This window comes from Miniopterus natalensis, chromosome X, assembly GCF_054644295.1.
Source record: "Miniopterus natalensis isolate mMinNat1 chromosome X, mMinNat1.hap1, whole genome shotgun sequence".
Lineage (NCBI taxonomy): Eukaryota > Metazoa > Chordata > Mammalia > Chiroptera > Miniopteridae > Miniopterus > Miniopterus natalensis.
The window spans coordinates 95,338,664-95,353,186 of NC_142103.1; the positions used below are offsets into that span (position 1 = coordinate 95,338,664).

Below are 14,523 nucleotides of genomic sequence, written 5' to 3' on the forward strand. Positions count from 1 at the left end.
GTTTTCATGGTTTCACCTTGAGAACAGGCAGGTACTGGTAACAGGTGTCTGTCCTGTCCGGCCGCCCTTTTCCTGGTCCGTTGGAAACAGCAGGCTTTTCTTGGGGCTCTATTTTGTTTGTGCCTATTGATATTTTAAGGTTGCAGGCTTCTCTAGCACCTGGGCCAGGGTATATAGTAGGCAAGAAAAAACCCCAGTAAACTCACTGGGTTTTTCTTTAGGTCCCTAGCCTGCCTTTCTTCTTTGTCTACCTTTCAGGGTCTTCTGGCAGGTGACATATATTTTGTCCAGGTTTTTGATGTTGCTTCTGTTTTGTGATTAGGAGGAAAAAGAAAATGGAATGTGTGCTCCACCTTGTCTGGAACTGAAAGCTTGTATTTTTGAATCTTTAAACCCCTCAAAAGTATTTCTATTTTTAACACCCTAGTCTAGCCAGTCCAATGATCAGTACACTATTTGGTGGTGAATGTGAAAATGGAAGGGCAGTAGTGCTGATAGTTGATTTGTTTTAAAAAAAATCTTCATAAGTATGAATGCAAAAATAACTATTAGTATAGAAAGGTCAGGAAACAAGTGAATTTTCCTCCTAGACTTTTCCACGGACTTGCATTCCATAAAATGTTTCATATATATAGACAAGTAAAGTCACAACTTCTTTTCTTTTTTTTAAACCACTCATCTATATCTAAGACAGTAGGTCTCAACAGTTTTTGACTGTCTTCCCCTAAGACAGGCCAACAGACCCCGTGGTCCATTTGTACCCACTTTCCAAATAGAGTATGACTCTACAAGAACTGTTGGGTATGGATGATTCATTGTATCATTTTTAGAAAATTGTGGGTAATGTGAATCATAGCATGCTGTAAGGTAAAGCAGGGAATCTAAACCAAATTAAAATCAATAGTGATGAAATCTAAAGAAGTTATAATTTAAAAATGAGCAACTGAAAACAACAGGTAACTGAAGACAATGCAGAGCATTTGTCCCAAAAACCTTGGGACTGAAGCCATCTCCCCTTGTGCCTGTGCAACAGCATTTTCAGCCATATGAATACCAGGCTTCACAGAAAAATCGTGAACTAAGATATTCAGTAAATTCCAGTAATGCATTCTTTTATGGTTACTCAACTCATAACCTTTAAAAATCATTTAGTAGATTACTCATAAACATTATCTAGTCACAAATGAGAATGAAAGTATGTGAAATTATGTGTTATTTGCCATAGGAGTCAAAGAAAGGCCTGCCATTTCTGCACCAAGCCTCGGCCGCCAAGGGCTTTTAGCCAAGGACAGCCCCTACTTTGAGAATCACTGCCCTAGTGAAGTGGCCCAGTGGGAAACACTTTTCGCAGTCCAGGCTGTTCCCTGCAGGGAGTTGCCAGTGCTACTATGAATTTGGCATTAGCACTCTAGAAATAATGAAGTCATCCATAGAAATCAGAGACTACACACAACTATGAATGCAGAAGTATTTAGAATGGATGTCTCACATCTGCAAGCTCGGTGGTGAGGGGAAAGATCATACCACACTGTTCCATGACTCATCCTGGTGAATAAAGTCAAAATGCAGAGAAGGAGGTTGTGATAGACAACTGTTAGCTCAGAGATGGCTTTCAAGCCACTAAAATCAACTGCCCTTTTGCTTTAGTTTCATTGGTGCTGAAACAATGCATCTACATTAGGCAGCTATTACACAAACTGAACTTTATCACTGCAGATAAACTTAATTATAAATGTTTATATGCTGAAAATATAACATATTTTTCATCTCTGTAATGGTAATAGCTCTGTCTTCTCTAATAGATGATAAAATCCTTAAGAACAGAAATGGATTTATCTAAAAATGTGAATTCTGGAGTCAGACTACCTGGACTCATCTTTCATGTCTGTGACCATGAGTAAGGTAAACTCTGTTTCAGTTCTGCAAAATACGTATAATAGTAGCAGCCTCACAAGGGTGAATTTGAAGATTCAATGAGATAATGTATATAAGTTCTTATCACAGAAACTTAGTAAGCAATTGGTAAATGTTGGCTATTATTAGTGGCGACAATGGCAATATTAGTTTACATATTCTACAGCACATAGATTGGGCTTTACACATGGTTGAGACTACTAGAAACATCGTTCAATTTCTGCTAAATTATGCTATTTTTTTGAGGGGCAATAGAGTATGCTGACTAGGAGGCAGACAGCTAATGTTCAAATCCCAGCTCTATCACTCACTACTTACTTAATCCATGTGCCTCAGCTTCCTAATCTGTAAAATGGGGATAGCACCAGCACCCTTCTTATAGGGTTGTTATGAGGATTAAATGAGTTAAAATTTGTAAATTACTTAGAATAGTGTCTGTTTCATAATGTTTATTTATTTGTTAAATTTTAAAAAGAGCGCCTTTAAACAGCTCTCCACCTCCTTCCTCCAGTAGCTCCATCAAAAATCCCTTTACAAATTGATGAAAATGGCTAGAAGTACTTATCAGAAGTAAAACAATGGAATGTTTGCAGTTATGTCCTAAATACCTAAGACAAGCTTCACAAATGTTGAAATGTTATGAAAAGAATTATCCAGATTTTTGAACACCTACTCAAAATCTGTTTTAAATTAGCCATCTAAAATTACATAATTCAGTTTATGAAAGTACACTTGCATGTTGCCTGGATTCCTAATAAAATTTTACTTGTTCAGGCATCTCAGCATATAGATTTAAAATAAATTATTATTTTGCTTATCGATTTAGTTTAGCAGCTTTAATGTGAAAGCAAGTTGTCATGTGAATATTATAGTAGAAAAAAGGTACTGAATCTAATAATTCTTTATCTAAAGGCTTTCACCACAGCATCTGAATTACACATACACACAGACACACACACTACTGTCTGTCTTTTCTTCAGGTGCTCTCAGGTCAGACGAGGGCTCTGGCAGCTAACAACCCCTACATTTTTCAGACAGAGAATCAGTAAGTATATAAAATAAAGTTATACTCTTGAAAAATACCATAATATGAGATTTGGCTGACAGGCATATTGTGACCCCCATAATGAGATGGCAGTGATAGGAAGAAAGTAAGAAGTAGCTGGAATTGGAGCTCGGAGCTGGAGTGGAGGGGCTGGGGCAGGGCTGAAGGGGAGCTAATCTTGTTGCACTGGCGGCATCTCTGGAGCAGAGGAGCCTTGTAAATCACCCTGATCAAAGGTGCAGACTGGGACCTGCCTTGATAGGGAGCCCAATGTGGTGAGTATAAGTTACTAGGGGCTTCCAATACCCTTTTAAATAGGTGGGTGGCCAGGGATAGGTTCCACATGGTCTGTCGTCTGTAGCAGTACACCAGCCAGATGTTCTTTGGAGGACAGGGCAATAAGGGGAGGGTTCCAATCAGAGTAAAATGGAATATTAATTGATAAAAGAAAGCAGAATTTAGTCATATGAACTAGACAAATGTGACAAGACATTCAGAACCCCAGGGCTCTCCCCAGGCACATGGGGCATGAGCCTGTGGTACTAAGTTCCTGGCAATTCCCACTATGAATGCGCCCCAACTGAAGGCCTGCTTGTGTGGGGCAGTGTTGACCTCGGACATGGAGGTGGCTCTGTTTGCAGGCTGAGGACATCAACTGAGATATACGGAGAAAGACACTGACGTTCCTGTCACATCCACTCACTTGTTCACTCATGTGTTCATCACATTATGTTGATCACTTATAAGGTACTATCCGTACTCTAGGTGTTGAAATATAGAGCTGACCAAAATGTAGAAACTCTCTGTTCTTGTCATGGACATGCCCTCCCTGTCAAGTTCAGGGGAGAAAAGACCCTAAGCAGATAACCACATGTATAAATATATAATTACAAAACATAAGAAAGGCTTTAAAGAAAATATACAGGGTGCTGAGACTATAACAGGAGAAACTGATTTAGTTTAGGAGGTAGGGCTAAGGGCAAGTGTCTCTGCAATGGTAGGTTCTCGTAGGAATCAGGTAGGGAGAAAGGAGGGGTGAAAGCATTCTCGGTAGAAGGAACAGCACATCCAAAGGAGAAGATGTGGCAGAGACTGGTGGCTGATGAGGGTAGCTAGAGCACAGTAAATGATTTCCTTTTAAGTAAGTTTCAGAAAAAAATATATGCAAACTGGAATAACAAATATATGGAATTAATAAAATTTTATATTTTACAGTATCATAAATTTATAAATCTTCTTTATTATTATATAAACATTTCTGCTCTGATTGCTAAGAGGAGTGAGTTGAACACTAAAGCCAAACTGTATTTCTGTTGCTTTGTGTGTTTTTATTGGGGTGCTTTCCAAAACAGACCAATAGGGGTTATAATCTAGTTCTGCTTGTAAGGAACACCCTACACACACACACAACCCTTTAGTAAATTATTTAAGAGTATTTAATGCTGATATAATCCTGCTATTAAATTCAACTAAATTTTCTCTAAATTTGAACTCATTTGAACTTATTTTGAATTTGAACTCAGACCACACGGAGCTAGTATTACAGCAGAGATAGCAGCCTGTAAGAATGAAGATCAGTTGTTCATCATGAAGGTGACTGGATTACATATTGATCTTGTGCTTCAGGAAATTTAACATAAGGAAAAGTTTTTTCATGTTTAAATAAGCATGTGTAAACAGAAAAACAAACAAACAGGAATTCCTGTGAAATATAAGCAGCAATCATTTAAGTCTGCATTGCCTTTACTCCGAAGTCCAGGCAATTTGAACTATAATACTCTAGGCTCAGCTTCATAGCAGCAGCAGCTCTGTATGTCTTTCCAAACTTCATAAAAAAATAGTGACAGAGCAAAAGAGAAATCTGGGTAGAAATCAATCCAGGTACTAAAGATGTTATTAAAATAAACCTAGGAACCCTCATGTTTCTTAAAATTCACTCATTCAGTCGCTAAAGCACAAATTCATTTGTGCCTAGCCATGCATGGTGTACCAGGGTAGAGTGTGGAAAAATCACTGGAGTAGGTGACTTGGGTTACAGTCCTTACTCTTACATTATTTTGCAACACGGCTCTGGGCAAATCACTTAACCCTTCTGCTTGAGTTTTGCCATTTGCAAATATGGTTGTTGTGAGATTCAAAAGGCAACAAATATGGAAACTCCCTTGATAACTGAGAAAGTACTAAAGAAGAGAAGGTAAGGTCCTCAAGGGAACTGAGAATCTAATAAAAAACCCACCAAAGAATGTTCTCTTTTTGAACACTGGTTATAGGCATCCAACATGCATGGTGAGGCTAACAATTCCTTAGCTTCTTTTAAACCAGAGAATAGAGTTAGAAAGTGTCCAGCCTCCTACTCTGGGATTAGCGGGTCAGTGTTACATGGGAGGACTCCCCCCATCGTTAATATTCCTTACCCTGTGCTGCACCTCTGTCAAAAATCAACTGGGATAAATACCTGGGAATTACCACATTACAGATTTGGGACACAATAATGAAAGTAGGAGGCAAAAGTAGACTACATGATTTCTTTCCTGGAATAAATTTGCAGAAGTGAAGTTGCCACAAGAGGTTCTTGACACATGTAACTAAATAATGCTCTTCAGAAAGATGGTAACAATTTACGCTCCTGGACAACACTCACACTCTTTTGACTCCCCTTTTACTATCTTCCATAATTTAACAGCTCAAAATCCACATGACTCCTCTCTCTGTTCCCTCCTCACGCAGTATACTCCTGTCCAGATGTGCGTGACAGGACGGCGGAAGCTGAGCGTTTAAACGCGCCTTCAATAGTGTAACGCTCCTCTTAGGGTGAACACCAGCGTGAGGAGTTTCCATGCTCTGGGGAAAGTGGCCTCTTCTTCCCTCTCCAGCCCCACCTCTCACTACCAGCTTCCCTCTCGAGCAGGCCAGCTGGCTCTTATCTTTAGGTTTCTTTCGGGCTGTTACTTGTGACTGGGACACCAGATTTTACCATTTTCACCTTGAGCACTATGCTCAGTGTTCAGACACTGAACTGGTGATAGCAAAAGTGTCCCCTTTCATACAGCTAAGAATACTGATTTCAGACTGACTGCAAATTTCTGTGGAAAAAATAGTAATTTGATTTGTCAGGCATTCAAAGGGGCAGGTTTAGACATGGGCACTGCTCTCCTGGAGAGGAAGAGGCTTGGGGGTATTAACTGGGGATAGGAGAGGTTAGAGAATGAGCACTTAGGAAAGTGAAGTACACTCCCACTTCAACCCAAATAAATGAAAATATTTTTCTACACTCCAGTTTTATGAGAGAGCTACAGAATAAGGAGATGCTTTTAAAATTTTACTCAGAAAAGCAACTGAAGTATGTCATTAAATCTTTCACACTTTGTATGCCTAAATGGAATACCTTCGACAGCAATGCCAAATTTTTAAAAAATTGATATTCTGAGCATTAAGCACAGCTGTTAAAATTACTTGAAAAGTGTAGTCCATGTTTTCAAGGGGTCCTGAAGGAGCTCTGGCCCCATTGGCACAACAAACTCCCTTCTAACCAAAATGATATAAAATGGGTTGATTTTGTGATTCAATGTTCTGGTTAACATTCTCAGCCTCCACACTGCCACTGTCCTAGTCTCTCACCATCCTCTGCCTGGCTTAATGGCCCTACCTTTGCCTCATACCTCCTGATCAGTGCTTTGCACCAGAGAGATAAACAGGCCAATCTCGCCATGCAAGTCCCCAGCTCGAAATTCTTCAATAGCTCTTTACTACTGCAGGAAAGAGCCTAAGTACTTTATCATAAAATTCCTGCTCGAGGCTCGCCTACGTCTCCAGGCCCATCTCCTGCCCCTTCCTCACATGCTTTCCCTCATTTTTAATGAACCACTAATTCTTAGCCATGTGAAGGTCCTAGGATATGCCACAGTCACACACATTTGTGGCACAGTTCCATGTCTTCCCGCAATGCTGCTGCTCCTCTTTCGCTCGCCATCCAAATGCTTCCTACTCTCAAGCCTTTTCTCACTTCCCCAGGAGGCTAGGGCTCTCCTCCTCCCATATTCCTCCTACACTTCCCGCCCGCGCCTATTACAACGGTCGGTTACACCGAGGCCCTTGGGGTGCCATTCTCTCCGTATGACGGTGTGCCATGCCTTCCCGTTTTTACCTTGAGCGCTATGCTCCAGGTCTAGTAGATGCTCATTTTTAAATAAAATCATGAGTATATTAAAAATTCTACCTTCAACGTTGAATTCTACAGCTACTCATTTACTGTGTATTATTATACCGATGATTAATCAGCTAAGACTTATTCCCTACCAAGTCTGTGCGTATTAGGTTATTTCATTAAGAATCTAACCTGCTATGACACATGAACTCCTTGAACATACCAACCGGAGGACAACCCAAACAGCCATTGTATGTTTTTTTAAGGGCATAAACTCTAAGCTTAAGATCTTTTGTGGAAATTTGACAACAGGATAAAAATAAATAATCTGGAATTTAGCCAAAAGAGTCTCCAAATAAAAGCTGTATAATAGAGTCTGAAATTTTACTTACATGGTAGAGTGTGGTCTCCGGCACAGGGGTGCCCATGAGGTCTTGTCTCAATGTATCCATCTGCAAACTAGGTAGCAATGAATAGTGGGTCGGGCTATTGCTCTTATCACCCTTCTTTTTAGACTTCTTCCCCGTGTCTTTTTTGCTGTTTCTCTGAAACATGTATTCTTCTTGAGCAATTTTTTCATTGCTCATATATCGGAGTAGAGAGTTTTCTATATAAAAAGAGATAAATACACCAATATAAATATGCAAATATTCCAAATTTACCATTCTTTCCTAATTGTGCTATTAGATTTCATTTTAGAAATGTAACTTGACTTAATTTGTAAAGTACCTACGTGGTGGAAATACAGGTAACCGATCATAGGGCAATAAGGAATGGACAGCCTAGAGATTACATCTCCAAGTTTCATCTCCGGACTGACTATATCAGAATCACCTGCAGAACCTGAATCAGAAGTTCTGGGTGTGTGCCTCATACGAATTTTAACAAGCTCCCTCAGGGGAATTGTGTTAAAAGTTGATGACAAACACCAACCTATGGCAGGTTAGGCAGCATCCTTGGAGAAGTTAAAGCCTACATTATGAACCGATACTCAGGAAACTTAGTTTATAAAATCTATGCTTAAATTGATAGCCAGCACTTAGTACTTCATAAGGCTTTTTACCCCCCAAGTTGTCACTATCACATGAAGTTCCAAAAGAGTGACTCAGAGATGGCATATGGTAAGCGTTTCTCTTTTTATGTTTTTCTTGACTACCTCTAAAAAACAAATGAGGTTAGAAACTGAAGTTTAGAAAATGGAATGAATATATAGATGTAAAGAAGTTTGTCAATGTTCCTGTATTTAGCAACATTTTCAGAAATGCCTGCTCCATAAAACAAGTGTTAAGAAGACTAATGAAGCAGATATTCGTGCTTGCTTATCCCTGCGTGCTCTGTGCATCTGCGTAGCAATGAAATAAATTCTGTACATTGGTAGAAGTAACAGGCAAATGGGTTAAAAATATTGTGATAAAAGCTTAGTGAGCTTAGGCTTTTATAAATCATTTCGGCTTTGTTTGGATTTGTCTTATTTTTTCATCTACAACTTAATGGCTCTCAATTCCAGAAAGTGGAAGTAGCAGCATGAACCACTGGGCCCACCATACCTACACTTGGGCGAATCCCATTTACTAGTGAGACTTTCAGTTGTTCTCTTCACTGCTCACCTCAATAGCAGGAAAAGCGAACATAAAAACTTACTTTTGGAAGATACTTCAAGTGTAGCCCACCCCCAAGTAAGAAGATAACCCTGAACAGCAAACAGAAGAGAAAAAAAGCAAAGCATTTTTTTTTCCATTTCTATATAGTTTTCATTAGAGTCACTGGCCCAGTTTCCATCAGCTTTTATCCATGTGCTTCACTGCTCATCTTAAGGTTGTATTAATATGAAAGTGGTGAGGTTGCATTGCGGACCAATGGGGACTGATCACAAACTCTATTTACAAAACTTTTATGCAGTTTCACACTTCTGACCTTGTTTTCCAAATATTAACTTTGAATAACAATGAGATATTCATTTTTACAGTGAATCCCTTAGGAGGCCTTTGGAGAAGATATCTACTTAATAACAGTTCAAGATCGTCAAGCTGTTGGTCTGAGCTGGTTTGGGCGTACCATAGAGTCAATGAGAGAATGAAAAGTTTTCTATTGAAGCCATAACATCCTGTTTAAAAAACATTTAAATTTGCTTTTTGTTCCAACAACCCAGCCTACACTGAAATTCTAGAACACTTACCTCTTCTACTATCTCTCTTCATCTTATTTGGATCTTCATAGTCCCCCACCCAATTATATTCCACTGGCATAGATATAGGTCGTAGCTTGCCTAAACACAGAGAACAAAATTCACATCACATTGTTTTTCTTCCCCATGTCTGCTTAAACTTACACGGATTTTAGCTACAGTCTGCAAAACACACTCACTCGTATGCAACATTATGGTTGGCGTTTGTGTAGATGAAAAATGTGTGTTTTGAGCCAGAAGGTGAAACTGCCTGTGGCAATTGGCCAGGTGATAATTCAAACATAAGGTACTTTTTGTAAATAATAAAGAACAGCCTAGGTTTGCTCTTTTAGGAGCCCCAGACTTTGAGGGTGGTCCTTTACAACGAGGTTCATTATTTTAGTGATTTTACTTCATTTTCAGTAACTGGACCTCTGTTTTATTCTCAGTGCCCACCTGTCTATATCTTGATAGCCAGTCTCCAAGACAGCAAGTAGTCCCTTGTGTGTGGCCTGGCCTGCCCGGACGTTAACCCGCTGTTTCACATTGGAAGACCACAATGCTAACTTTCCACCTTTACTGCCACCTAACTCCTACCATGCATTTTGGATACCACCACGCTTCAGCAATATATCCAGATTCCCTTTCAAGGCCTATACCTGGGTCTGCCCCAAGCATCTCCTTTTTATTGTGAATAAGTAATTCTAGTTTCAAGATCCAAGTATTCACCGCTTTGCCCTGTCACATTTCCCTCTGGGTCTGTATTCTTACTAAACAACATTTTACTTTAGCAAGCGGAGCTCATGGCATAGACTTCAAGGATAACATTTTGGTGTGGCTGCAGTGTATTATTTTTGATCAACTTGAAATCCTGAAGTACAAAAGAGCCAAAAAATTACATAAAAGTTTAAAAAGGAGACCTAGCACAATATGTGGCATACAATAGTTGCTTAATAAATTTTGAAGGAATGTAAAGCGAAGGCTCACACAGGACTGGATAATAATAATGATGATTATGACAATCCTGATAATAATACTAACACATATATCATTTAGCATATGCCACATACTGTCTAAAGGTTTTATAAGTAATAATTGTTTAATCCTTGAGCTTTCTAACTGGGATCTCCATAGAGGCAGGAATTGTGTGCTGTTTTTCTTACTGTATTCTAATAAATGCAATAGAGGTAAAAGATCAGTATTTTTCTATTTGGTTTTAATTTTATTCTGAAATTGACGGCAAGTAGCTTTTTTTATTATAAACTATATACAGGGGTGGGCAAAAGTAGGTTTACAGTTGTTTGTATGGAAAATAATACAGTAATTAATAAATAATACAATAAACTGTGTTTCAAGCACTCATAACTGTAAACCTACTTTTGTCCCACCCTGTATAGCTGTAATTAAACACAAATAGAAGAATATATGTAATTTTAAGAATATTGACAATGATGGAGTGCTTTATAATAATCTATCTAAGAATACTGTTTTAATACGTAATTGCTGTTTTAATACTGGTGTGCAGAATTGCTTGAAATTAAACTTTTCCTTAGATAATAAAGCATCTTTGGTGCTATTACAAATGCTACAATTCCCTTGGGCAGAGTTAATTGCTCACTCTCCTGATCACCCTTAGCTCTTTTCTAGTGCTTTTGGTACATGCAATATTTATTATAGTGTATTGCATATTGCACCTGTCTGTTTATAGATTTTTCTACTTTTTGGCAGAAATCAGGACTTATATCTTTGTTATGAATGCTCCTGGCAAAGATTCTGACCCAGAGCAGGTGTTCATTAAGTGTCTTTTGAATGTGTCGATGGAAAGATGCTGGACATTAGGGATGTCCCCATTTACTGGGCTGTTGGCTGGACCCCAGTTCCTCGTACCCACTCAGGGCATGTCTTGAGCAACCCTCTCCTTTCTCCTGCGGCATCCATTTTCCCCTTTCTACCCAATGATTCCCATTAGCATACAAGTAGGCTGCAATTTCTCCTATCTTAAAAAACAAACAACTCTCTTCATCCCCAAATTACCACCCAACTCCATCCTAATTTCTTTGCTCCCCTTTACAGAAACACGCCTATTAGCCTTATTTACATTCTCAGTCTCCTTCCTCTCCCTTTCCTCTCCTTTTTTCTAGCTTCATTGAGGTATGACTGACAAAAATGTCATATATTAAGGTTGTGCATGATTTTTAAGGTATACAACGTGATGACTTAATGTACATACACTGTGAAATGATCACCACAATCAGGTCAATGCCTCCTTCACCTCGCACTGCTACCTTTTCTGTATGTGCATGTGTGCGGTGAGAACACTTAACTTTGACTCTCTTGCAAATTTCAGGTATACAGTGGAAATCATTATGGAGGATCCTCCAAAACGAAAAATAAAACTGTCATCTGATCCAGCAACCCTACTTCTGGGTGTACCTCCGAAGGAAAGGAAACGGGGATCTCAAAGCAGTATCTGCGCTCCCACGCTCCCGGCAGCGCTATTGGCAATGGCTAAGCTACGGAAGCAAGCTAAGTGTCCCGCAGGGGCCGAAAGGCAAGGAAGCGCGAGATATGCAAACGGTGGAATAGCATTCAGCCAAAAAGAAGGAAATCCTGCCATCTGTGACAACATGGGAGGCTCAGAAGGACACCGCGCTTACACGTGTGACCACACTTACAGGTGCACTCTCCTCTCCCCTGAACCTTCCCCAGTTACGCTCCTTCCCCCGCAACCTCACCAGGACTGTTTCGGTCAATGTTGCAAGTTCCTCCACGTTGCTAAGTCCAAAAGACAATTCTCAGAACCCTTGGCTTTTTAAATTTATCACCAGGATTTGACAAAGAGGGTTACTTCCTCCCTGAAATGCTTTCTTAACCTGGCACCTCTAGCTTTCTCTTTCTCTTCTCTTCCTAAATTCACACATATCCTTTAAAGCTAAGAAAAAATGCTATTTCCTCAGGGACACTCCTTGACTTCTTACTCTAGGTTGGGTTTCTCTGTATTTGCTCTCAGTCGTTTTTCCTCATAGCATGCTCGTTATAGTGGAAACGAATTAGTTGCTTGAATTCTGCACCCCCTTCTAAAATGTGAATTTCACGAGGGGAGAGAGATTTCACTGTTATTTCCTGTGGTATCTCCAGCACTTAATATATAGTGTCTTAAACATAGTAACTGCTCAATATTTCTTGACTGATAACTCGGTAAGAAAGTAAACAGGGAACCTTCCTTATACGTTGGACCCAAAAAGTCCAAGATATGCTGCCAGTTTCTATTTTCGTAGTTTCCTTCTCCTTCCTTCCTGTCAATTTTCTGGTCTTCTCCTCCTCCTAGCCTTTCCTCCCCTCCCTCCCTTTTCTCTAAGGCAGTAGGCCAACCCAAACAACCCCTACATTTTTCTAACAAACTGAGCCCTAGAAAACTGTTTGGTAATCAAGTCAGAACTAGATGTCCTGCCTCCTGATTTCTTATCTAGAAACATTCTCATATTAAGTTACCCATGATGTCTATTGAACTACTACTGAATGGCTGCCTTTTCAAGTGTGTCCTTTTTAAAAACCCTCTCCTAAAACATGGTAAAATCATTAAGTTTCAGGGCGATAAACAACACCTGAGAAACAATGTTTTCTCTTACAGTTGCCAAAAGTTGAAAAAGACTGCAGAGAAATTTCTTAAATCTGACATAACCTTTAATGCTCACAAAAAAGCTTTCTTTACAGTCTAAGAAGGAAAAAAAAATACACATATACATATATACACATCTGTTCTGAATAATTTAGCCAATATTTTGATGAAAATGAGTGCAGTAAGGAATGTTAAGCTATAAGCATGCCACATACACCCATCAAACTCCCCACATTCCAGACAGAAAAATTACTTTCAGATGGTTGACTGCATTTCTAGGAAAACATCCCAAGGTTATTTAAGGTAGAGAACCACTAAAGAGGAATAAAACTGAATTAAATGGAAAGTCAGTAATTTTTTAAGGATAAAGACAACATATCTTGAATTAATAAGTAAGAACAGGCACTTTTGATCTTTATGGCCATATTTTTACTTCCTTTTTTTGGTTTTGTTTTTGGTTAACCCTCACCCAAGGATATTTTTCCACTGATTTTAGATAGAGTAGAAGGAAGGGAGGAAAGAGAGAGAAATATCAGTGTGAGAGAGACACATTGATTGATTGCCGGGTGATCGAACCTGCAACAGAGGTACGTGCTTTTGACCTGGAATCGAACCCGAGACCCTTCAGTGCTTGGACTGACGCTCTAGCACTGAGCCACGATGGCTTTATGGCCATATTTTAAAAACTGCTACAATTTGTTTTTGAATTTTCTTATTGCTTTCTAAAAGTGATCTAGACTTTAAGTGGGGAGTAACATAAAAATTGTTGGATGGGAAAATTTGAAACTGCATCAGAAATTATATGGACCTGGAGAGCATTATGCTAAGTGCAATAAGCCAGTCAGAGAAAGACAAGCACCATATGATCTCACTCATTGGAATCTAATGAACAAAATACCAAACAAAATAGGAACAGACTCATAGACAGAGAAGAGACTGACAGCTGTCAGAGGGGAGGGGAGTTGTAGGGCTGGGTAAAAAAAGTGAAGGACTAATGAAAAATAAAAAACCTCACAGACACAGGCAATAGCATGGTGATTACCAGAGGGAAAGGGGGTGGGGAGGTGAACGAGGGGAAAGAGGGGATAAATGGTGATGGAAGGAGGCTTGACTTGGGGTGGCGAACACACAATGCAGTGTACAGATGATGCATTATAGAATTGCACACCTGAAACCTATGTAATTTTATTAACCAATGTCACCCCAATCAATTCAATTTTATCAATAAATGAATGAATAAATAAATAAATAATGGAAAATTTAATATTTGATGCCATGGCTAATTATATTTTGAACCAAAATATCTTCTGTAAACATTCTACCAAGAGAACAAATCTGCAATACACATTGTAGTCAGAGAGCCAGGTTTTTCTTAGTTGAAATGTCACCGTGCATAGAGAGAATTCTACCTTAGAGGGGCGTGGGAAGACGGAGGAGGATTCATACGATGTAAACACTGTCGCAGTGGCAAAAGAGTTCGAAGCCCTCCTGTAAGTGGGTATGAAATGAGCTGTGCCAATGTACGTTTGCCCCTTGCTATGCTCAGCAATAGATATGGGCAAGAAAGATGACATGGGCATGCAAATATTATTTGGGTAAAAGCATCCTGTTTTCAAGTTAGATAACCACAAATTAAT

General features: G+C 39.3%; 1 protein-coding gene across 4 annotated transcripts in view; it reads right to left on the minus strand.

Moving 5' to 3' along the window:
• The window catches only part of CNKSR2 (connector enhancer of kinase suppressor of Ras 2), a 236,875-nt gene that overhangs the window by 74,591 nt on the left and 147,761 nt on the right, over positions 1–14,523 (minus strand). For 2 of the 4 annotated variants that reach the window (XM_087829498.1, XM_087829496.1), the window contains 2 exons: positions 9,280–9,369; positions 7,496–7,710 (listed from right to left, as the gene is read on the minus strand). In XM_087829498.1, the coding sequence (XP_087685624.1) occupies positions 7,496–7,710; positions 9,280–9,369 (305 nt within the window). The remainder of the gene's footprint in view (positions 1–7,495; positions 7,711–9,279; positions 9,370–14,523) is intronic. The other 2 variants (XM_087829499.1, XM_087829497.1) reach the window with 1 other exon arrangement.